This window comes from Cygnus atratus, chromosome 5 (assembly GCF_013377495.2).
Source record: "Cygnus atratus isolate AKBS03 ecotype Queensland, Australia chromosome 5, CAtr_DNAZoo_HiC_assembly, whole genome shotgun sequence".
Classification (NCBI taxonomy): domain Eukaryota; kingdom Metazoa; phylum Chordata; class Aves; order Anseriformes; family Anatidae; genus Cygnus; species Cygnus atratus.
The window spans coordinates 49,093,602-49,119,891 of NC_066366.1; the positions used below are offsets into that span (position 1 = coordinate 49,093,602).

The following is a 26,290-nucleotide window of genomic DNA, read 5'->3' on the forward strand; positions in this document are numbered from 1 at the left end:
AGTAGTGGGTAAGCAGGAAGGCATATTTCCAAGATCCCTCCATGCTAGGAGTCACCTGGGTGTTTCATATGGCCCAGCTTACATAAATAGGCAAAGCATTCCACTGCAGCTGGCTGGACGCCCGTGTTCAGCAATTCCAAAGTCAATTGGACTTCTCTAACCCTGTTTTTGCACCTATTTGGTGTTATTAGGTAAATGTGTAGATTCTGTTCATAGCTAAGTAGAATGGGGGCCTTCATTTGAACCACTTTTCTGGCAGTTTGTGCTGTGTTTTGTGTAAAATCATCCTTATCTGACTTTTGTGGTTACTTGGAAGGTATGTTTGATAAACTGTTATGCATGGAAGTTTGGATTTTGACAATTGATACTATGGCTGGAATAATAAAATACATTATTCATTAGTACAAGTCCAAAAGTACTTGATCTTTTCTCTCTTTTTTCTTTCTTTGCTTTGTATTTGGATGAATCACATGTGACACACCAAAAGAGAAATTAGAAATTTCCAAGGCAAATTGGATCTTACAGAAGAGGTGAAAGGTGCTTGTCAGCTTGCTTTATCAAAAGCATAGATCTAATTAGTTTTTCAGGCTAGTGACAAGAGGTTACAGGTATTTTGCTCACTTAATTTTCTTGCAGAGGGAGTAGTTTCTCTGAAAAGGATTTTCAAAATTGCCTGATATTGTTTTACTTAATTTAATTGCTGGCAGATGATGATGTTCTGGCAACGCACACTTTCAACCTTGAGGAAAATAAATTGAAAAAATAGGCATAGACTGGTCCTAAGGGAAACTTTAATGACTTATCTACACATGAAATGAAAACTGAAGAGGATAAAACACACAGTAAAATGAATTTTCAATCACCACTTGAGCATTGTGTATGTTTGTGACTAACAGTCATGGTTTTTTTTCCATTGAAACGGACCCTCTGTGTTTCAGAGGAACCTGGCAGGTGATGCCTTTTGGGGAGCAGATCTTCACAAATAAGAACAGAATGGAGGAAGCTTACTGGTTTCTTTAGGCTGTTTCAGCTTGAGTGACAGCATTAATTCTCAGTCTGTTTTTAGGGGGTTGTCTTACCGGATAATGGGTGGTTTGTGTGCACAGGCATTTTGCATATGGACTCGGAACTTGTGCAAATGATGTGGCTTTACAGATTCCCTTTTTAATGGCATGGCAATTACAAAAATATCTATTTAAAAATTGCCAAAAGTGTCTGGCAGAATTTGAGAGGTAATTAGAAACTTAGCAAGCCTGTGATTGTAAATAAAAGCTCGCCTGCAAGTTGCTTGGCCTTTAACCAAACTTGTGACAATGACATAGCAAGAATTTAGATAATATTATTTAGTGCTTTAGAAAGCAGCTGTGTTGATCCTTTAGTGTTAGTTTCACCTTTTCTTTTGTACACATTTATAGTGAGATATGCCAGTGTACAGTGGGATGTGCCAGCTTTTTCGTGAAAGTTGAATTGTGATTGGTTTTCAAGCATGATTTTCTCATTGAAGAATGGGGGACAGGGGACTACTCTGAACATGGTCTTGCAGAATATATAGACACCAGAATCTGGCAGGATTAAATAAGAGTACTAAGTTCTAAATTTCAGCGCTTTTGTATGACTACACAGATGCTAGTTTGTACTCTCTACCTAGCCAGAGATGCAACCCCTACCAATAGCCTGGGACAAAAGGTAAAAACATGAGCACTGTAATATCTGCATGTTAAAAAGAATTGGTGTAGCTAAACTCATTGACATGTATTTTGTCTATGGCTGATGGAGTGAAAGCTTTGGAGGCAGATTTTCTGGTTCAGGATAGGGTTGGCTTTCTGGGCTGCAAATGCGCATTGCCAGCTTGTGAGCCACTTCTGCATCAAATCTTGAGAAATCTGATTAGATATGAATTATGTCTTCAAAAACCAACAATTTTAAATGAACTAGAAAATGAAAAGCACCAAAAGCATGTTGCAGTGATGAATTCTGCATTGGCTGACAGGTAAATTAGGTGAGCTTGTAGGTTTTGTCCATTTGAAATTTGTATCCATGGCAAGCCACACCAGGTGGTGCTGTTATACATGAGCTTTGCAATTCTTAGTCCCAGCAGGTTAATGCTTTCTTGGGAGGATAAGCTCTGTATTCGTACTTTATTTTTTATTCAAAATTCTCTTAAAAGGGAATAGTACAAGTGGTAAGGGACTCACCTGGAGCCTTGATCGTATTTTAGAGATGATTCTTGAAGCCTAGTTATTCTGCTGAGATTTGTACAGGAATAGATTTCTTAACATTCAGTTTGACTACCTCATTTTGGAAGCAATATATTTGGTTCAAATACATGTTAAATTTGGCATACGTCAGCTATTACTAGAAATTATTTCTATTAATATTATTCTCATCTTTAAGCACCTAGAATGTGCTGGAAGGTCTGCCTTTAGCCTTGCATCAGGTAGGGGACAGAGATCTTAGAAAAGAGTGCATCAGATACAGCCAGGTAATATTAATCACACCTTTTATGACTGCAAAACTTTTCCAGGATTCTGTTTATTTTATCTTAATCTGCTTTCTCCATTCTTCTTTATCGCTTTCTTCTCAAATTTTATATACTTTATTTTTTCTCTCTTCATCTTTTGAGGAAGAAATGGATCAATAGAAATTTTGAAGTCTCTTTGATTTTTAAATACAAAACTTGAAGCTGAACTCTTAGACTGTCAGCTTTTCAGCTAGAGAGAATTATTCTGTTTTAAACATAAAGTTTGTAATTGGATTCCAAGTTAATTGACATGTTAGAAATGTTTAAGTTGGGTATTTTACTTGAAAACATTCAAAGTAGAGTCTTAATGGATTTTTTTTTGTTAGATCCACTGATTGTAGTATCTCGTATTATACTTCATATGGAAACTACGGAGTTTCAGACATTTTCCCCCTGGTATCAAGGAATCTGAACTGTCTAGCTGAGATTTTCAAAGTCGATTAAGGGATTTGGACACAATATTTCAAGAAAATCAAGACAGGACTAAATCCTCCAGTCATCTTTGAAAAGTTTCATCTTCATTCTGTTGCTACTAGGTATTCCTCTGTTCTGTGGGTTTGTGAGACCAACAAGGGTGCTTCTGGCCTCTTAATTGCTTCCTGTCATTGTATGGGGTAACAGCTGTTGATCTCAGTTCCTGTTGTGACCAGAGTTGCCTTAAAATAACTGGTTTTGATTGAGAACTTTTAAAAGATGTGAATAGAAGGAGAAGGGAGAATTATTAGTTATTTACAGCTATATTTTAATACAGGGGGGAACTGTGTATTGAAAAGGCTAAGAAAAATGTATAGGAAAATGTTATTTACCCTTGCTCTGGTCAACAATCCCTTAAAACACGCAGGCCCCAGAAAAAAATCAGCGAAGTCTTGATTATTTTCTTCTAGCTATGCTTCATAAGCAGTTTAAACTTTGTTCTAGTTCAATAAATGAAAAGGGACTTGGGATGTTGTTCCCTCTTGTATTTTTCTTATTTTGGGGGCTCCGTAAGTTTATAAGGTTACAAATGGAATATCTAGAAATGTGTTTATTGCAACTGAAAAAACGCTCGCTTTCCCAGACCTTGTCTTAGTATAGCATATGCTTATGTTTATGTTCATCCTTATTTGAGAGGACATGTTTATCTATGCTTTGAGGTACTTCCCTGTGCTGGGGACGGAGATAAAATGTAAGAAAGTGACTGAGATGCAGTAAGGTCCTGCAGGTACTGGACCTGAGACAGGAAGGCTGTGGATTAGAAGTGAAATTTAAAAGGGACTGAAAGCAAGTTTGGTGCACAGAGGGTGAGAGGCTGCTATAAGCATGGGTGGGAAGAATGAAATGTGAAGCTGAGAGATGGAGAAGTGACAGCAAATGATCAGGTTGGTTAATTACTCAAGTAGGCATTTATGACCATGATGTGCAGTCTTGGTTTGGGACAGCTGTACTTGAATAAATTGCCTGGGTGTAACTTCAGCACCTCTAGACAGAGAAACATAGAGCTGGAGGATGTTTTTTGGGTAATCTGGAGTCATTCTGCTGGACTGAGCTGGAACAAATGCTCATGTAGCAGATTCAGGTCTCAAAACTCCCACTCTAAATCCTTGTGACACCCCTCTATTGAAGTTTTGTTTAAATCAGTGTTATAGTTGGATTTGGGGGCTGTTTCTTTGTAAATATAACTGCAAGATTTCTAATAGTTAGAACCTTGAAAGTAATATTTGAAATTCTCCCTTTCTTATTTTGATATGCAAGTACATGTTCTTAAGTGTGGCTGTTCGTTACAGCGCTGTCTTCTAATATGTCTCCAGTATGTCCATGTATTTCTTGCTGTGTACTTCAGTAAAAGCTAAAGAGTGCACATAATTTTGCATTGAATTCAATGTGATCTCAGATGATCGAATTCTTCTTTTTCTATTTTTCCCTTCTTCAGGAGAGGAGCACAGTTTATAGGGTTGAGGAGGGGAGGGAAGATGTGTTATTGGGTTGAGTAAGTGGGAGTTCACTTGTACATGGTAGCACAGGTGTTTCATACCTGAGCTAATGTGATATCTTTCCTGATTATGCAATTCAGGGAAGTCAAAGTAGAAGAGGAGGCTTCCAGTCATTCAGCTCTGTTTGTTACTCAGTGCAGTCAGAGTCTGCTTCAACTTCACCTGATAAAAAGCAGTATTGGTTTTGGTCCTGCAGCTCAACGATTCTTTTTGCTAGTGGAAAGGCAGATGCTAATAAGATCAAATAAAGTGTCAGAGTTTGTGGGATTCAACACTTCAAAGCATGAAATGTAGCATAGTCTAATATTATTTTCTCTAAAACCACAATGGCTATTTGTTCCTCTGCACGGCATGTGCGCACATTAGTGTATTTATTTTCTTCATTGAATTTCTATTTAAGAAAAAGGCAAAACGTTGAGAGCATTATGTTTGGTATCGCTGAAGTCTGAAACATTTCCAGCGAAATCACCAATAAAATACGCATGCCTAAGCGTAAATACAGACACACAGATCAAAAGCAGAAAAACACAGCTAGCTTATGCCTGCGTGATATTGTTAGCTAAGCTTTTACAGGTTGAAGTAATATCAAGTCCAGCTAACAAATGTCTAAATGATCCAGGCCTCCTACATCTCGGCAGATGTCTTGAAACTGTATTCTTTATTCTTACTGATATGTTTGTCTGGTAGCAAGGAAAGTGTTTTTTGTCTTGTTGACTATATTACGATTTAAAAAAAGTTCAGCTTGCCATGTAATGTAGATACTATTATTTAATGAATATTTCATTGCAAAACTCCTTTGCATCCCAGTCATTGGAAGAGGCAAGATGGTGAGGAGGGAAACAGATGATCTGGAGCGGTTTATTCAAGGTCACGTGTCAGGGTAGTGCCAGAGTTGAAAATAGAATAGTAGTCCAACTGTTATAGTTTATTAATTAATGCTGTTCAAATGTCAGCCAAAAAGTAAATTAGATTTTGGCAGAGAAAAGATTCTTAAATCTAAAGAAAAATGATGTCGAATTGGGCCAAAATGTGCAGTGATTTTTTAAGGGGAAAGCTACCATGAAAATAATTGGGACTAGGTAAACACTTCTGGGTTTATTTTACCGTGTTTTAGAATTCAGTATTGCAAATTATTGAAGTCCTGCAGATCACCTGCCCTCAACTACCAGTCGTACTTGACTAAAGGCTCTTTATACGTTACTTTTTGTTGTGGGTTCTTTGCTGGGAATTACAGCTGGGCCATTTTGGTTAAAACATTCTGAACATCTGGGGCTCCCGTAGGTTCAGTATTAAGGAATTACGTGGGCCAGCTGCCATTTGTTTGTGTGCCCATCTTTTTAGGCAGATCACTGGGACAGGCTGTGATCTGTCTGTACGCTTCCTCTCATGCTACTGACTCTACCTCTGTTTCTTGCCTGTTCTTGTCTTCCTTTTTATTATTCTTTTGGCATAATTCATCTTTCTTCCTTCTGTTGCCTTCTCTTCTTTATAACATCTTCAGCTCTGCTCTGATGGGTTCTTAACTTCTCTGATGGTAACTTCCAAATATGTTTATCTCTGCCTGCTATTCACACATTTTTCTCTTCTCAGATTGTGAACCTTCAGACATTTCTTCCTGGATGTCCTCAAGTCTCGTTAGCACATCCCTCTATGTTTAGTCAAAATGGTACATCATTTTTTCTCTCAGTAGTTATTCCCTACTGTGCATGTTTTGTGTAATTTCACACTCCTCATTTTATTTTCTGTGCTTCTGTCTGTATGCGCTATACTTATTTCAGTCATCTTTCTTAGCTGTCTTCACAGAAAGTCTTTGATTTCTTCCCTGTTCCATGCTATTTTTTCCTTGAGGCTCTTTACTGCCATAGCTCCTTTTTATCAGTAATCTCTTCATTCTTATGTAATGTTATTAATGATTTCTTCTTGTTTTTATGATATTAACTATTATACTTAGTTATCTTGTTATGTGCATACCTTATACAACTAGTGTATATGTAATAATTAATTTTAAGAATGCTGTGGAGATAATGCTGTACTTCAACTTCTCCTAACAAGGCTTGCCATAATGAAGGGATGACTTTTGTTGTACCCTGATTTACAGCTCCACCTCATTGGATTTGAATTGGAAGAAAGTGCTTGCAAATTAGGCTATTACTTCAATTATTTTTAATGTTCACATGCCTATTATCTCACTTTCATGTCTCTGGGATGTCAGCGTGGTAGCATTTAAAAGCTTACTAGAAGTACAGCTGGCATTTAGGCCAAATGCATGTAAAATGGCTTTGTGGAATTTCCTCCAAACAGTTCATAGAATCAGAGAATGGTTTGGGTTGGAAGGGACCGTAACCATCACCCGGTTCCAGCCCCCTGCCATGGGCAGGGACACCTCCCACCAGACCGGGTTGTTCAAACCCCACCCAGCCTGGCCTTGAGCACCTCCAGGGATGGGGCATCCACAGCTTCTCTGGGCAGCCTGTGCCAGTGCCTCACTGCCCTCTGAGTGAAGAATTTCCTCCTTATATCTAATCTAAACCTACCCTCGTTTAGTTTAAACCCATTCCCCCTTGTCCTATCACTACACCCCCTGACAGAGAGTCCCTCCCCAGCTTTCCTGTACCCCCCTTTAGGTACTGGAGCCTTTTTTTTCTCCGGGCTGAACAACCCTAACTCCCTCAGCCTGTCTTCACATGAGAGCTGCTGCTGTTCTTTGATCATCCTCGTGGAACAGTTCCTTCCTGTAATCTGTGTTGCTTGACCCAGAGCTATGCCAAGTGCGGGAGCTGCAGTTCCAGCTCCTTATTTGTGTTATTGGGAAGATGAGTGGAACTTTCTTCTTGTCACATTTTTTATTAAGGGAAAATTAATTATTTGATTGCATTCATGTTTTTTCATGAAAGGTGTTTGGTGGAAAGCGTGACTTGGTGAAGTGTGTGTGCATGTGCATATTCTTTCTATAGACATTAACATTATTCTGTATCCTGTATGTGGATTACTACAGTGCTCCTGCTGTCACTACTTGTAACGCTGCTTTTTCACAGAAGGTGAATGTTCTAATGCTTTTATGTGGCTGCAGTTATTGGCAGGAAAATACTCAACTCATCTTGTGATTGTTCCTGTCAGTTATTCACAGATTCACAATTCCCTCCTTAAATGTTCGTTTTAGATGATTACCGCCCCCTCCCCAGCTTCCTCCAGCGGCCACAGCCACCTCCTCAGCCTGCTGGCACAGCTGTGGCACCCTGCTTTCCTCGGAAGCAGCTCCAGCCTTTGGTTTTCAAACAGATTTCCTCCCACTTGATGTGGTGGCAGAGCAGCCGTATGCACAGTTTACACCATCAGTCCTCTTTGGCTGCAGCCTTCTCTGTCAGTACTCTGCATTACTGAGACTTGTTAAACTCTGCAGTTACTCTGTATGTGTCAGAATCTGTCATTTCCTTACATTTTCGCCACTTGCAGCTCAGTTTTAAGTGCAATGTGCCTCATCCAAAAACTAAGGCAGGCTTCTTTTGCTGTGAAACACTCTTTGTGTCGTAGAGTCCTCTGATGAGCTCCCGTATTCCAAATATTTCCAAAAATGATTTAGTTTATTTAGTCTAGCAATCACATCCCTAACCGCTGCAGCCCTCCTTGATTGAGTAAGAGGGGTATGGCTTGGCTTGGCGTGTTATCGATGTGTGTTGCTGGGTATGGCTGGAATTCTCGAATACTTGGACATAACCATTGCTTCTTCAAGGGTTTATGTTCAGACTGCTTTCTACGAGGAATTTATTTTAGGTGTGGCAGCTCTTTTGGCATCACGTTTTAAGAGACTGCCTAAGTAATTCAGACCATGTCTATCCAGGGAATTACCTCCGGTTCACCCTACAGTTGAGGGGAACATAGTGACGACAACGCCGGGATTACAAACCAGAATAAGGAGCCGGGTCTGACAGAAGTCCAGGTACTTCTCCCCACCAGTTGCATGGAAGGCAGTACCTGGTGGTTCTCACCATTACCTGCTAGCTCAGCTTTAATTTGGCCTATGCTGTTTTCAGAGTAGCCCCATGAACTGGATTTCTGCTAACCTTACTTGTGTGAATCCAATAGAAAAGGGCACCAGCGCCATTGATTTTAAATAAAGGCTAAAATGTCAACATGCGTTACCCAGTATGTAGGGTTTTGTTTTGCTTACCACTGGTAATTCCTTGTGATTCTTCGGTGTAAATACTGCCATAGTCTAGTACTGAGTGTGTTTTTGCTGTTTTGTTACAGCTTGAATTGTCTTCAGTGAAATAATATGCAACGATAAATATATATTTTTTGTCCTTTTTTGAAATAAGGTAATTATGAGCTTCATCAGAGCACTTAATAGGTACCTGACTCCAAATACAGGAGGAGTCGAATTGAAACAGGACTGGTATTATAGTAATAATTTCTGTAACTATTGGTGTGGATTTGGGCTGATGAATTTACAGAGGCACACAGCTTCTAGCCTGTTACAGAATCTGTGTCTCTGATTTGTGCCTTGTAGTTTTTAAGAAATGCCATGGAAAAAATGTTTCTGTCTTTGTTGAGATGTACCATGCACACAGTTTTTCTGCTTTGGGATTCTTTTCTCTAGTTCTAAATTCGTAGTTAAGAACAACATTGTGCACTTAGCGTGTTTGCACTATTTATGCCTCTGAACCTTTCTAATTAAAGAAAAATTTGTGGGCTAGAATCTTACGCTGATGTAAATCAGTAAAGCTCCATCAACTTTTGTGGAGTTATACTTCTTGTTTTCAGTATTAGCCCTTCAGCAAAAATATGGTTAAGAGATGAGAGTTAAAGAAAAGAGAGATTGAACTGAAATGAGTTTTACTGGAATTTGTTATGTCTGCCAAGTACAAATATGATAAAATCCCCATGTTGACGAAAAAAAAAATACAATTATTTTGCTCACTGAACCATTTAAGCTGTTGATTCATCTGCAGACCCATTTCGAAATCTCCCAACTGTTAAATTTAGGGAAAAAAGCTGAACTGAAAAAAAACGAGCTGTTACTTGGTCATCTGCCCACTTTGTATTAAACCAAAATGTATGCTTTCACAGTAACAACAGGCAGAGGTTTGTCTAGTGGATGGAACAACTGCTGGAAATCAAACTGGTATGTATCATTCCCAATTTTGGCATTAACCATCCCATGCAGTTGGGAAAAACATTTAGCCTGTGTCTTCACTGCAAAATTAACTTGAACAATCTATCTTGGATTAGTTTAGCATAGATGTGAGTGACTACGCTGGAAAATAACTCAAGAGCTTCACACTATGACTGAATGACTACAGAGCGGTTGTGTTGGTGGCTGATGAGAAGTGCTCTAACTAGTGCTTTCTGACAGGCTAGGCAGCTTGAATTGAAGCACTTCCATGCTCAAGTAAAGGATTGTTAAAGGTATAATCCATTATTAAGCAAGAGAAGTTTACCAGGTCTTACTGTTTTACAAACCAGGTGCGTTCTGTGTGCAGTATCTGATGATTACAAGGTATCAGAAGAAGGATTTTTGCAGAACAAGAGAACAGGAAAATGGAAATAAGCAAAACTGAAAATTCACCTGGTGATGTCCCTCAGTGTTTGTAACTGACTTGCAAATTCTTCAGTCCAAGTAAATGAAAATACTTAGGTCAGCCAGGTTGCTGCATTCCTCAGCTACATGCATCCAGGCTGTTAAAGGAAGGTATAAATAGAACAGAACAGTCCTGTTGGAAGGGACCTTCAGAGATCATCTGGACAACTGCCTGAACACTTCAGGGCTAACCAAAAGTTAAAGCATATTACTGAGGGTGTTGTCCAAGTGCCTCTTGCATACTGGTCATACACAGACGGTATGAGGACTTTTCTCACGTTTAGTCTTCCCTCTGACTGTGAAAAAGATTGGTGTTATGTGACACAGCGGCACCGTAAGTTAACTTATTTAGTACTTTTAAATAAGTTAACTTATTTAGTTGGATTTAGTAATCCAACGTGGGCATATAAATAACTTCTGAAATGCTAGCTCTGGCTACCTGGGCAGGTCAGGTGTGGTAGGTCAGATCACCTGTTTGAAGCCACGACTCCTGCTCTGCTTTCATTCCATCAGCTGAAGACAGTTGATGTTTGTGGTGAGGCTCTTCTGTCTTTGAGTACTCTCTTTGCTAGTCCACATTTCTTATTTTGTGCTGGTCTTTCACATTCCTGCTCTTGCAGCATTTTTCTATCAGATTTCTTACTAAGATTCTGGCTCTGTTTTCTGGCACACAAACAGGAATACCAGCAGCCACCTTAATTCTACTTGGCAGCCTTTTTTTTTGCCCAACAGTTTGAGGCAAACATAAATATATATGTGAAGACAGAACATATATATAGTCTATGTATTCCTAATATATATTAAGAGGTGGGTTATCCTCTTGAATTCAATCTAAACAAGTGGAAGGAGAGCAAAACCAGCTTGGGAACCACCTGATGCAATGTAACAAAGATGATATGTCTGTATTTTAAGAAAGAAGAGCAATGCGGTATAGTTCCTATATGGGCAGGTGTGAAAGCATTCTGTACGTTTTGCAGCTGGTTTTATCTCGTGTGGTTGTACTGCACTGAGAGGCACTGTAAAGTAAGATCAGGGTAACACTGGCGTGTGGCCTCGTTCACAGCAAGCTAAAAAAAGATCCCTTGAATAAGCTATTTCTAATGGCGTGGATTTTGCTGGGCACATTTGGTTGTGATTCTTCTTGAGAATATCTTAGATGGTACTCCTAGGGATGTTTTAATTTGCTCTATAAGGTCCCAGAAAGTGCTTTATAATATGTGTGTCTTAAATATCTGCTGCTGTTTGGTATGATTAGGTGAATATCTCATTTTCTTATTTCTTCTCTTGTCAAGAATTTAGTGCATATATTTAACTATTTTTTTCCTTCCTTAACTTTCACACACTGTTTCTTTTCCTACCATGTTCTGAGACTGCATAATTCCCTGTCTTCATTTATATAGTTATCTCGGTGATATGTATAGACATGATTGTTTCCCATGGGTGTCTTCTTTCTCAGACTCCAGATAAATGTACCTTTCTTGCTTCTCAACGCCAGACAATGTAGTTCAGTACCTGTGGAGCCAAGTGCAAATGTGCATCGGGTGCAAATCCATTTCTGAGGCGCTGATTTGAGATTTTCTGTTACCCCTTAGTCTGCATGCATGCAATATAGGAAATGAGTGTAGCACATGCTGGAGAGAATTCTAGATACCACTTTCATCAATTTGCCACTCAGCCAATCAAGTCTGGAAATAAATGAGAATCTGCTGGTACTCTTTAAATTGTTTGCAGTTCTTGTGGCTGCTCCGGCTTGAGAAGTGCTGTTCTTTGACTCGATTTCAGACAGAGTACATGTATGCAGGACTGTGACAGTATGATGCTTGTTTTTGGAAAGCAATACTCTAAACACACAGACTATTTCTGCAGTAATGGAGAAATTGCTGAGCTAGCTTTAAGTGAGCTAGCTGTGGCACCACCAGCGGTGCAGCAGAAGCTCCAGCTACAACCTAGGTATGTTGGGCTTATACCACGTGCACTGGAGGTTGTGTTACTGTAGCACCCCCATAGTTAGTAGCGGATCCGGCTAGATTAAACTGCTGATGTGTTTTATTAAACTCTTTGTTATTCTATGCTTAAGTTCTGAAGTCTAAAAAAACCCTTGTGCTAATCTTTTATGCCGTGACATCACTAAATCAATTTAAATTTTTTTCTATCCTTACTTTTGCTTTTGCTAATATCACTTACTGTTAAAGCCTTTGTCATTGTACTCAGTTTAGCCTATGCATTGCTCAAAGTAAAGATTATGTCTTTCCTTTATGTGAGTTGGTATGAGCTTCATTGCAAGATTCATTTACAGATACCAGATAATCACAGAATAGGATTTCATGTGGACAAAGACTGCGTGAGAAGGACTATAAATTGGGATTGTGGAATTCTGTAGTTTATCTTTTTACCTTCCATTGGTGGTCTCTCCTGCTATGTACCTCTATTCTAGATTAAGGTTATTTTTATTCTGGAATAATAACCATTCATTTAGAAAAAATATCTTTCCCTCCAACAAAGCTTACTACTGCTAAATATACTCATATCTCCAAATCTGTTAAGAAGCTGTTTTTTACTTACCAGATTCCATATCAAATGGTATCTCATTAAAAGCAAGGTTTCTGCACTATATGGTAGAAGCTGGGACTGGAAAGGGATCATTCCCGAACTCCTCCAGCAGCATTTACAGCTCCTGATCGTATTTCTAGAGCAAGCAGGAAGTGCCCCCAGGAATATTGTCTGGGAAAAAAATAGCACAGAACTGTGGAAATCTGCCATTTGAAAAATGATTTATCTAGCAAATGAATCATGACATAGAAGCTGGCCAGTTAATTCTTGGTTGCCTTAGATGGCATTACTTGTGAGGAAAAGGTGAGTAGGTTTCAGCCTATGGTAAAAGAAACATGTTGGCATCATTTTACATCATCGGGCTTCTGACGATGTAAACCACATGCTGACATGCACAAGTCTGTGACTGCTGAGCTGAAGCATATGAGCGGAGGAGTAATGCTACTAATCCTGCGTGTTCAGAAAGCCTAAACCTGGCCCTGCAAAATTGTGACGTTTGATTAAAAGGAAAACAAAATGTCCGTGGCACTTCTGTTTCATTTGTCTTCTAGGATTAATTCTTTTAGATTTTTTTGGGCTTGGGCCCTTTTCTGCAAACACAAAGGCTAGAAGCAGATTTTTTGTTTTAAATGAAAGCCGAGGTTCTTACATAACTGCCTGATTCCAGGGCCTTGGCTTCAGGAAATGTAAAAAAGCAAATATCATACGGTTTACAACAAAGTAATGAGAATTGGCTACACCGCATGAGCATGGCTCAGAGGGAGAAACTGTTGTGCTTCTGTTTGTCTGTATGAAAATGAGATTTTCAAATCACCAAGGGATACTTGGAAAAAAAAATCCTAAACATTTGACTCGAAAGCGTGAATTCTTTATAAATTCTGGGTTTTCTAATGCTGTTTTTTTTTTTTTTTTGAGAGGTTATGATGTGCAACTTGAAACAATTTTACAAAATTCTGCTTCCTTCCAAAATAAAAGCAAAATTCAAAGAATTAATCAGTTGACCTCAGCTTGTGGCATCAACGGCCTGCTTTTTGTAAGAGCTGGGCACAGGGTCCGCAGTGAGTGAGTTCTTTGAAAGTCTTGGCTTGCCTGTGCTGAACCTTTTTGGGAAATCTGGCTCCGGGAAGGTCACCGAATGACCAACCTTAGAGGGGTTTCCTTTGCCTTATTATTGTGTCTTTGTATGTCCCCTGTTCCTTCTTGACTGAGGGAGCTTTTTGGACAAAGTGCATGAAAACGCACAGCTGGAAACAATCCTGAATTGTCAGAGAGTGGAATAAATGTTTCAGGAGGTCTTTTTACTTCTGCCTTCTAGCATTTTCCTTCCATAACCAGAAGGGGGAAAAACACATTAAAAAACCTTTCTTAGTATAGAAACTTGAATATAGAAACATTATCTGTGCCTGACCTTATTTTATACCTTTCTCTGTTTGGTCTCTGTAGACCTGACTTTTTAAGTCTTCTGTTCCTCTATTACCTCTTGCCTGTTTGTTTCTAGAAACCCAGTTTATTGAACTTAATATCCACTTGGTAGAAGACATCATCTGTATCTTTTGTGCTATTTCAACTTGTAGAGCGACACAATTTTCCTGGATGGCTAAAATTCCTGGTTGGATTGGGTGTCAGAAAAAAAAGTAAAAATACATATATTTTAAATGTTTTATTTCATTTTCTTTTCCATGCATTTGGGGAAAAAGAATGGTGTGTGCCAATACAGCTGCTTTTAAATGAACCATGCTGCAGCTTTTACTGAAGTAGAAGGGATTCAGAAGCCTGTTATTATGCATTAACTGTGCCGAAGGCACAATAACACAGTTTCATTTAAAGTGCACTTCTATTCTGAAAGATAGCTCTGGCAAAAAGACCTCTTGGGGTTGCTTATTTCTTCCTTTTTAGTGTTTTCTGTATGCAATCTGTTCACTTGTCAAGCAATCGGGGAGCTTTTTTAGCTACCAGCAGGTCAAACTTATTCTGTGGTCTGCCTGGGATCAAGTCAAATTTTGCCAGTTTGGATGGGGCTGTCACTTCTGCTGAGGATGTGGCAGGCAGGAAATAGCCTCACGTCGTCAATGTATACCATAATATCCTGTGTTATTTGAGGTGTCTCTGCGGCAGGTATGAGGAGGTAGTAACACCCTATCTTAGTCACTGAAGAAAGCTCGGAAAATATAACTTTGTTGAATAGAGAAATACATTTATAGTGAATTTGCAAGTAGGAATGTTCATTAAACATCATCAATGATATTTTCTAAAGAAAGCTGTCACTTCCTCGTACTCCAGATATATCCATTCATACAAACGATTGTCTTTCGCATTCAATCTATCACGGTTAACAAGCATTTTTTATTTTTTATTTTTTTGACTTTGAAGGGCAGTTTTAATCCCCTTGTTACAGGGTATCACTGGAATAACAACACAGCCCAGAGTTAAAGCGGATGACATGCCAAATGAAACTCTTCAGATGTTTAAAGAGAAAGGAGGCTTCAGGGCTTCAGCCTTGGGCCAGATTCCCCTAACTGATCCATCTTCCGCGCATACTGAAGCAGCCCAGAAGAGAGGTTCTCCCAGCTATGAAATTCTGCTGTGTAAAGAAATCTGTCGAAGACAACTTCTTTGGTGGCTGTTCCTGGCACACCTGCTCAAAGAGTTGTTTTGGGATCAAGGCAGGAGGCAGTGGTCTGCTCTGACTGTCAAGCTGTTCTTTAGGCAGAGTACAACAATAAAGATAAAAGCAGCTGCAGTGTATACTCAGTGAGAAAACCAGGGAGTTACAGGCCACCTTCTGCAAAAACTTTGCTCTTTTGTGCCAAATGGAGTGTTGTTTCAAAGGGGCTTACTTGTCCGCGGTGTCTTAAAATTGTTATACTTTTTGTAATCTTTTAAGTAAGTGCCACAGTGTGCCTGGTTAATTTTCAAAGCCCTCTGGTATTGAAGCCAGACTATCATTTTCCCTGGTTTTACAGCTTACTAATAGATTTTTAGTGAAATCCTCACAGACGTTGCTGACATTGCAGACACCGCAGCCTCTCCTTGGCAGCAGACTTCTGGCTTTGTTGCACAGAGGTAGCAGACGAGGTTTGTAAATGGATAGGCTGAACAGTGCTTTCTATAACAAGAATAAATGCTTTCCATCCTTTAGTTCTGGAAGATATTTTAAAGTCTGACTAGGAAAAAAAAAAACAAAACCGAGACCACTTTGAACTTGAGGTTATGTTACAAACAGCTTGTAGAAAGCAAGTGATGTTTGATCCTCCAGTCTGCTTCCAGCTCTAAGGTTTGCCTGTGAAAAACACAGGAATGATTTTTTTTTCTTTTGGGATGCCAGACCTTTTAATAACTGTCCTTTCATATGCAAATCACAGTACAGATAGTTAATCCAGTCATAAACCCTTTTCCAAAACATTTTTTCAAATGAGGTGGTGATCTTGCCAGGGATCTACCTTTCTGTGTGGATTTAAGGACACAGACAAGTGAAGTCCAGAACTCTGCATAGCCAGATGGCTCCCCCCTCAGATAAAAGAGCCTATTGGCCATAGAAACCATCAACTTTCAGGAAACAAAAAATAAGGGAAAAGTGTATGGGAGAGGGGAGGTGGAAGGTGTGAACCTCAAAGTTGAGAAGCCAGAGGGAAATCCGAAGTAGAAAACGGTTTCTGTTAATGGCTGATCTCTGTAGCTAATGAACAGAACAATCATGACGTGGTCCCATTTAAAGCTTTTTCCATTATTCCACAATGGTTATTCAGTCCTGAATGGATTATAAACCAAATTATTCCCCCTAAACTGGAAACTGATGTATCTGCTGAAACACCGCTAGCGCTGGACCCTGCTGCTGTGTGAACCAATTTGGCTCAGACTACTGTTAACATAGCTGAGGCAGAATAAAGTAGTAAGTATGACCAAAAAAAAAAAAAAGAAAAAAAGGAAAAAAAAGGCTATAATATCTTGGCTTAAGAATGTGAAGTGTGCAATAAAAGGGGGAAATGATAGAGGTTTGGTGTTCTGGGGTGGTGTTTTGAAGAATACATGCATGCTTTGTGGAAAACCATTACTGTAGTTATAGTAGATGTTTGCTGAGTTCAGAAATTCTGTGACTAGTGACTGAGACCAACACCTTACTTTGCAGAAGCACAAGCTAGCTGTGAAACTGAGGCACATTTAAGGCATGACACTACACTGAACTCAAATCTTTTAATGTAAGGTGTTAGACTATGCCAAAACCGGGTGTGGGTAAGTTCCCCTTTGTTCTGCACTGATTTGGAAATGTTCACGTCCTCGTTCTTAGTCAATTTGAGTGGACTTCACAGTTCGGCAGTTACATGGAGATTGTGGACCATGGTAGGTGTGTTCCAGGAAGGTTCCAGGTGTCTTCTCTGGGACTGCTACTTTGCAGTAATAAGGTTGAGATGCAGCTGTGTGAAGGCAACAGGTCAAAGCTACCCGTAAGAGAAAATAATGTGAGATAACTAGCTGTTCCCAGAAAGAAAGGGAAACTAATCTTGAAGCAAATGATCTCTAGCTCTTTAAAGGCAGCTTCTAGAGGGCACATTGCTTGGAAGCCAGGGGAAAAATAATGGTGATCACAGACCTTGGGGTCCTTTTTGAATTACCTTGAGGACATTAAAAACATTAACACAAGACTCAGTGTACATGAAATGATGCACTCTGATGTGCTGACGCATCCTCATGTTACAGTACTTGTGCATCCGTGTGTCATCCCTGACTCCCGTGTGTCATCACTGTCTCCCCAGCAATTTTATTTTTGTTGGCAGATAATTGTTAATGTATTTTTTTTGATCCTTTGACGTTGCCTTAATGAGTGCAAATGCTTTTCTCTTTTATAAAAGAGAAAAGAAATTAAATACAAGTCCAGGGTTTGGTGAGGTATTAATGTTATTTTTTATTATAGCTAATCCATTCCTGTGCTGAAATTTTTCTAGTTTCATACTGATGGAAGGAGAGCTTTGAAGGATATTTCATTAATGCACCATCCTATTACAATACATACATTAAGTGGATTTAATAGTTTAGAGTTGAGTCGGTTATTTGCCTCATAAGCTGCCACTTACCATCCCACAGATAATCCTATTTGACAGCTCTCTTTTAGTTGACCAAGGCAAATTGAATTACTATACTACAAAGATAAAAATTTGCTCATAATTTCTACTGTTTGTGAGGTGAGGGCTACGGAGGAGGATTCTGACTGTGCCTCCTGCCATCTGGTACTTTGCCTGGAAATAGAAAGCTTGGTCTTTGGCTTCGCACAGCGTTACACTGATTATGCACAAATGTCTCTCACAAAAGTTGGGAGGTGTTTCATCTCATTTTGCAGCCCTTTGCTCATAGGCTTTGTTGCTGTTCAGGTGGTATCATCTGGGAAAACAGTTTGCTAGAGTTATCTCTAAAAGAGTTTCCTTGCAGATTTTTTTCAAGCAAATGAGTGCATTTCTTTGAGTTTCCCTTCCTGAATTGCTTTAACTCTGGTGCCTAGATTAGTATCCAGCAGAATCTGAGCTGATATGAGGGAAAATCCACATGCCATCCTGCTACAGAAAACTGGAAACAGCTGTTAATGTGAGTGGGAGCTTAAAGCTCAGTAATTCTGATTTTTTTCTGGATGGCACACGGGATTATTAGTGAATTGTGGTAGGTTTTGGTTTGGTTTTGGTTTTGGTCATTTTAAGATTTTTATGTTACCAGCTTTCAAGTATAAAAGGACTTGCTGAGTATGCTGTTTTCTCCACTGGCACTTCAGAGCTAGCAACATGTTAGCTAGTGGAGTTAGAAAGGGTTGTTTTAAAATTTGAGTTGTATGTAATGTTTTTCATCAATTTAGTTTTCAAGTAATTCTGAAAAAAAGAGTTTTCATGTACTGTGGCACATTTATGATTTTCTAATGACTATTAAAATTTCCTGTACCATTTTAGGGAAGTAGTATTAAAAAGGAAGACTTTATGTGACACATTTTATACGTAAGTACACTAATTTCAGTGTGATATTATGATCTTCAGGTTGACTCTGTTTCAGCTGTTAACTCTAATGCATAAACAAAACAAGTCAGTACTTTCCTATGAACAAAAATGTCCCTGCTCTTTTCTAAATGACACAGTTGCTGTCAGCACAGTGAAAATGCGCAGATTCTACGGCAGCCTTATCCCGTTCATAGCAGCTCAGCTCACACAGGACCCCTGCATTTCAGGGGTGATTTTCTGGCGTTCACTCAAATCTCCAGCAGATTATGTTAGTACAGAGTTACAAATCAGTGTAAGTTGCAGTACCGAGGTGGCTGTCACAAGTTCACCTCTTGGTGCACAAACTGCTGGCATGTTGGCACCAGCTAACGATGCATCACTTGCACGAGAGGTACCCACAGAAGCTCTTATCTGCACACAGTGAGGAGTTGGTGTGCCGTAACTGAGGCACAAATCCACGTGCTGGAGTGCAACACCAGGCCTTAGGAAGATGGGGCTCTGCAGTGTTAAAAGGGAATTGCACATAAATAGAAATACACTAAGTGTGGAGTTGGCTAAAGCTGCTTGCAGTGCTTACACAAATAGCACAAAATTGGAATAGTCAAGCTGGCTTGTGAATGCGATTATAAAGAGAATTAAAGTGGAAGTGTTTAATTCTGCCTTCCATCCATCCTTCCTCCCTCATACCTGCGCCCAGGGAGAGTCCGATGGTGGACACCCCTGGGAGGCAGGGGTAGGTAGCACAGCCCCTAAATTTAATGTGTCCTGAAGCGTGCCCCCAGGGCGTGTGCACCAAGATGCAGGCATTAAAAGCAGAAGTGAATTTCTGTGTATGTCATTTGCCTAACCCCCTTCCTTGCAGAGGCAGAGTGGAGCCGGCTGCATGCGTATTTTCAAAGAGCTGCAGCTCCCTTCTCCCTGGGAGGAGAAATTAAGGGGGTGTAACAGGCTTGAACGCTTAGCAGGTATTAAGAGCCAGCATGTTCCTTGCCTCTGCGAGTAAATCGAGAGCTGATAAGGTGAAGAAATCACGTGTCGAGGCAGGTTATAAAACCACTGCTCCACGTGGTTGCTGAGATGTTCTGTCGGGCTTAGGAGATTTTGAAATTTGACTTTGCTGGCAGGCTGCCTCGCGCAGCATGGGCAGGGCATGCGGGAGCAAGGCGCCGGTGGCCCCAGCAGGGACCTGCTAACAGCCTGAGCACGCGCAGGTGTCCCTGGCGTGCCCAGGTCATCCCTGGCTGCTGCATGCCACATCTGCACCCCAGAGGCATGCAGGCAGCTCACGCCCTGCAGCTGCTGCTCTGTTCGGTTCTGGGCGTGCTGTTCGCATGCCTTGGGTTAGCTTTTTAGCCACAGGCAGCTCAGCCAGAGCTTTATAGCAAAGGTGAGTCATCCTTGCTGTCGGGGCATAATCAGGGATTTTTTAATGTTTCATCGCTCAGAGAAAAAGGTGGCGGTGTCACCACCTCACACTGCTGGCTGGGTAAGCTTCCTTTGTTTCCCCACGTGTGTGGGGAGAGGGAACAAGGTGCAGGCTGATCCCAGTTCCAAGATAGACTTGGCTTTCTTGGTGCCCTCCTTTTCCCCCTCAATAAATCTGTGCTTGATAAGATGAGCTGCAGGAGTCATGGGTTTGCAGCAGTACCAGCAGGATAAATATTTCTGTATTTCTAGCTGATTTGAAGATGATTGGTGTATGTTCTCCTCCTTTTTTTGGCAAAGGTTAGCCCCATTAGATGTACCGCTCTTCATTTCAGCTCCTCATCCCATCTGTTCTGTCTCTTTTCAGTGGAAGCCGAGGAGATGCAGCTCCCACTCGCGCTGCCAGATAGCTCCATCTCCCATAAACGAGAAAATATCTCGGCGTGCAGTGGAGCGGTGTCCTCCTGCACAGACACGTCGGGTCGCACCGTGTGGGCAGACCGGGCTCTCTCAAGCTGTGACAGTGGCACGTCCCCGGGGCCGGCCTGTGCGGATGGGAGAGCACCGCTGTCCCTCGGATCGGGGTGAGGATCCCCAGCACTAAGCTAGGAACCAGGGGAACCCAAACGGCCTTTGCCTGAGCAACCAGGTTATCAGAGCAGTAGGTAGGAAAAATAAATCTGTGTTTAAAATCCTAAAAGTACGATACAGTCAGTAAATAAAGGAAAATGCATGTAGGTAAGGGATACAGAGTTTAGAGATTACCATTGTACAAAATTTACAATTATCTGGACAATAAAACCAGAAAGAAAGCAAATGCTCATGCTGAAAAACTCCGGAGTTTACCTTGGAACTCACTGGCAGGTGGCCTTTTCATTAGGGAGGAAATCTTATTGACCGAAGTCCAGAACCTTGCTTCATTTCCCTGACTTCCAAAGATTTTGCAGTGTCTGTGTATGGGCACCATTGTATAACATCAGTTCTGTTTAGAGAGGAGCATTGCCTTTGAGAAAAGCTGTCTTTGGGCTAGTTCATGTAAAAATACCTCTTTGAGGCAAAGACATACTTATTCCAAGTAGTCATTTATTAGAAATACAACAGCACCTTACTGTATATGAAGCTAGTTGGTTTGCAGTGCAGCTGGTTTGCTTTTGCTCGGCGATCAGAAGCCTGGGCTCATTCCTCTCTTCTGGTTCTTACTTCTGGCATGTGCTGGTCTGCTGATTTCCTGCTCAGTACTAACTTTGAACAAGTAAAGTTGCATTGGAAAGATACTTTTACTGATTTGTGTTCCTCTTGATATACTGATTATACTTATTCAACCATTTTAATCTTACGTGAAATGCTCACCAGCCAACTGAAGGAGTTTGCCAGGTAGGCAATAGCTCCCCTGATGGCAGATCTGTTTCGCCAGATCATGAGGCAGGGGCATATTGCCTCTGGGTAAATGGTGGCAGTAAGGGGAACGGTGCTTCTGGCACCAGCACTCGTGATGGTGGGTGCAAGCCTTCACATTATCCGAAAAGATGCGCCCCGTGTTACAGTGTTATGTTAGTATTGCTAGACACTCAGGCCTGGGCTCTGGGCTCTGCTTTTCGGGAGAGGGAGGGGAACTGTCTTTTTTTGTGTGTGTGTGAGTGGATGCCCCATCCCTGGAGGTGCTCAAGGCCAGGCTGGATGGGGCTTTGGGCAACCTGCTCTGGTGGGAGGTGTCCCTGCCCATGGCAGGGGGGTTGGGACTGGATGGTCTGCAAGGTCCCTTCCCACCCAAGCTATTCTGTGATTATGATTGACAGTTTTCTCCCAAAGAAGATGACTCCTTAATGCTTTTTTAGTTAATTATAATTTTAGTTAACGTGAATTATTAATAGCTGGATATTTATTTAAAACCACATGCTTTGGGCACTGATTAATTTTCCCCATACTTTATTTCATGTGGTGGGGAATAACTCCTCTGAGAAATTTTGCTTTTGGCAGCTAATATAGTTGACAGGAAGTTCTTAAATTTGATGATATTCCAATATTACCCCAAAAGGATATTCCTCCCTGGTTGCCACGTGGGGGGAGTGATATTACTGAATTTTGCTATATTGCATGTAACTATAATTGTACAGTATATATTTAGAGTACTGTGTATATATTTAGTAAAATTGTAATAAGTGATATAGAATAGTAATATGTTGCTGTATATTGCTGTAGGGAACCTGCTGGGCTGTTACATGTATATAAGTTCTTTTGGCATCTTTAAATGTTTATCTGTAGATAGAAGCATTGCAGATTCCTGCATCTTGACCAACAGATTGTGGATTGCCCTGCACTGCCTTCCAGTAACAGTAAGGACGTCCACTCTAAATGCAGTGTCTCAAAACTACAATGCAACCAGTTTTCTCCCACTTAACTTTATATTTCTGCTATCATTTCTCTTGTTTTAGGGTAAGTCATGAAAAACCTACATGAAAGGAAGATGGTTTATTCACATATTTTTATTTTAGAAATACTTGAGTTTGTTTGGATTGGTGGGCAAATGTCTTTTCTTTGTGGTGTGGCTTGCATTTGTGGAGCAATTCTGTTTTGTGAGGCCACAAATCTCTTTAGAGTGCAGATAACAGGCCATGGTGACTGGAGATCTGTAGCAATACAGACCCACTTTCTTGGAACTGCTGCTAAATACTGATGTGCTGATTATCTTTAGGCATGGAAATACTCTGTGTACTCTTGAATGGCATTGTGTTATTCAAGGAGTGACTGAGTATTCTTGTACTATTGTGCTGATGCATTTGTGTGTTTATATCCACTGTTCCTTTCATTTTTCCTGATTACAGAAGGAGGACCAAGAATAGAAGATTGACCTATGATTTGGAGTATCAAAAGTATTTAAACAAAATTTATAATAAAGTTATACATTTTTTTTCTCCTGAGATTTAAAAGAAAAGCTGCACCTTTATCTTGGGAAAGCTCTGGTCATCCTATTAAGTGTTGATATTAGTTCCAGTCGGAATACAATAGTAAGAGCAGGTCTTATTGAAAAGCCTATTGAAAATCAGTAAAGGAATTGTAGTTAGTCATCATTGTGGAGCTTTTATTTTATGCTAAATACTTTACAGACTGTTAGTAGTTTTAAACAAACTGTAGTGGTTTTCAAATAGTAGGTTGGAGGATTTAGAGAGGTTTTGTAAAATGGTAAATATGACTTTTGGATGGAAGGTGAGATTTACATATATAAGAACTTAAACACTGTCTGCTGCCAAAATATTCATTCAAAAATAATACATTTGTGGTAGTGGACACTAAGCAAAACCAGATTAAAAATTTACCTTGGCATGCAGGCACTGTTCAAGTCTTTGTCAAGCCAGACGCATGCAACATGCACAGATGAGAAGGGCCATTTCTATATTTATATAAAGCTCAAAGACTGAGGAAGTAAGAAGTAATTCAGGCCTGAAACTAGAGGATCTTCTCACTGCAGCTAAGAAATACAAGTGTGTTTGGTGATTACAAGTAACTCAAATTTAAGACACTCAAAAAAGTTTAGCCTTCAAAGGGTCACAGTGCAACATTTCCTGCAAATTCAACTGTTTTATAGTTCTTGAAATTTGGTATCTAAAAACATCACCCAAAATTTTTTTTTAATTTTTTTTTAATGTTCATGGTTACTGTTTGCAAGATTATATCAAGCAATTGAGAAAATAAGCCAACTGAAACTGAAAATGGATGCACATAAGTAATATATTGTACTTTTCTCAAGCTTATTTTTAAGCTCACAGACTTGAGTACAGGGAAGATGTATTGCTTCTGTTTCCTTCCCCAAGTTTCAGCATGTTATGCTAAGTTCTTAAGAACCTTCTGAAGCTCACCTTGTTGTCAGTCTCTGCAATACAGCTCTTTGCTGAAAGTAACACCTAGTTCTGAATAATAATTTAATGACTTCAGTGCATTTTGATTTCAGTGGCTGAAATAATTTTCACCCTTAAACATCCCAGACTCCTGTCTGAGGCACTACAGGTCTCTATTCCTGTCTGTCTTGTCATCCTGGAAGTTTTTATCTCCTATCTTTCTTCAGCTCTTTGATTTATTTGTTGTCTTTGTCTCCAACATCTGGAATCCATTTTTCATTCTGTCGCCTCTGTGTATAACACAAATTCTTTAACTGAGCTCTATAGATCTTCACTGTCACCCAGAATCAATCCCCAGTCGTGTCTTTACACAATCCTATGGTCCACCTACCATTTCTGTTTTATCCCTTCCTTTGCCAGATATAGATATTAGACCTTATGAGAAAATGCTTGGAATCACTTTTAATCTTTGTGAAACAGTTTGTTGTTTGAACTGTGGAGCTGCATAAAGGTTTGTATTAAGAAACTGATGGAGAGTTACAATCATTGCACAATATTTCAGGGCAAGGCACACTTAAAGCCAGGAATGTTATTTCTGGATGGGTTTTTGCGCCTGTGGCAATCACTTTGGAAGTATATTAAGAGGAGACACAGAGGAGTTAATAGTAAAAACAAGGCAAAGAATGTGAAACTTAGTACACGGGAGGTTAGTTTAAGTGGTTGGAATGATAGTACTCAGTGACACCTAAGTATCAGTTCTCTGTTTCTAATAGAGAGCAGAAAAGAGATTCTGAGGTGCCAGGCTGTAATGTACTAAACTGGAAGATATGTTTATGTTTGGTCATATATTTCTACAGATGTTATTCTTCAGTCTTATAGTCATTTATAATGCTGTAAAATATATATGTTTCTGTTTCAGCCATTAATGAATTTCCTGAAGATGTATTTACAAATAGAGAACGCCAGCAAGGAGGGGTTCTGCTTCACATCATTGCTGTAAGTTTTCCTCTACTGTGCTTAATTTTTATTTTCCTTGTATTTTTTATTTTTTAAGATGTCAGTCGTCTTAGTGCCCTTACTAAACAGACATCTGTATTAAGCAACCTAATAATTTGATTTCATTCTTCTGGTATGTCTACATGGTACAAACGCTCAAAAGGAAGTATTTATTTAAGAAAATGATGCGGGTCTGAATTTTCAGTGCCTGCGCATTCATCCTCTTTGGAGATAAAATCCTGGGCCCATGGATCACAGAGGGATTTCTTCCACTGACTTGTATGTGTTTGCATTTCATCTTATGTAAAGAGAGTTTTGGATTCCTTTGTTGATGACGTCATCTATGATGTGGAAGATTCTTGATTCTTCTTCTTTTCTATTGTGCCTCTACGCAAAAGATGCAATTGTAATATAAACAAAAACAAACAAAATCAAACAAACAAAAAAACCCCACCAAACTGAAGAATATAGAAAAAGTCATGTGGAGATTTGTATTTTATTACAGAAAAAGCAAAACAATTAAGGCCTGCAGGCTCCAGCTTTCCTTTCCAGGCTCAGGAAAAAAGGAGGTGTTTTTGATGGAGGACAGCAGGATTAGGCCTACTATGCAAACAAGAAACATAAATCCATGTAAGACAGTGGGAGAATCATGTGCATGCGTGAAATCAGGGTCATTACTGAGAGGTGTGGTGCAACGAGCCATGGTCACTTACTTCCAGGTGTGATTATTTATTTTGTGTTGCTAATCAACAAGGTGTTGCTTTCTCTTCAATTATGTGGTCCAATAATCAATTGAAAATATTAGCAAGGAGTATGTAACTTGGTAAAGCACTGACTGGTACTTTGCTGTCTATGAATTCTCTTGAGGCACCCTGTTCTTTCAAACTGTGGTATTTCATATTCTAGGGTCTGGCAACCATTCTTTTCCTACACTTAACCGTAGATACGAGAATCTGCTTTTATGCTGTAAATTGATCAGCAGAGATATTTTTATTTGGAATGGGATAGAAAGTGAAGCTATATATTCTTGCTAGTCTGAATAAATATAGCATTGCCTTTTTCTTCTTTTTATGTAGAGGGAGTATCTGAAATATTTCCTGAATTTATTTTCTTACAGGCTCTGTACATGTTCTATGCTTTGGCTATAGTATGTGATGACTTCTTTGTTCCATCCTTAGAGAAAATTTGTGAGGTATGTTAAAGAACTTTATTCCTCTTTTGAAAATTTACTTAGAGAACATCAGAGAACCGAACATCTTTTGCCCTCATTGTTTGGAGTTCCTTCCTGTGAATTTTTTGGCCCCAGTGCTTTGCAAATGATTTGGGCTTTCCAACAAAAATCTAACTTGTGGTCTGGGCACACTGGTCCCCCTGGCCATGTTCAAAGAGAGAAATTGAAAGACTTAAGGTGATCAGCCCACAAAATCCATCCTTAAATACCTGAA

At 39.8% G+C, this 26,290-nt stretch overlaps 1 protein-coding gene across 1 annotated transcript in view; it reads left to right on the forward strand.

The window, feature by feature from the left end:
• The window catches only part of SLC24A4 (solute carrier family 24 member 4), a 93,384-nt gene that overhangs the window by 29,739 nt on the left and 37,355 nt on the right, over positions 1–26,290 (forward strand). Inside the window, exons 3-4 of the mRNA XM_035539784.1 lie at positions 24,769–24,845; positions 25,963–26,037. Coding sequence (XP_035395677.1) covers positions 24,769–24,845; positions 25,963–26,037 — 152 coding nt within the window. The remainder of the gene's footprint in view (positions 1–24,768; positions 24,846–25,962; positions 26,038–26,290) is intronic.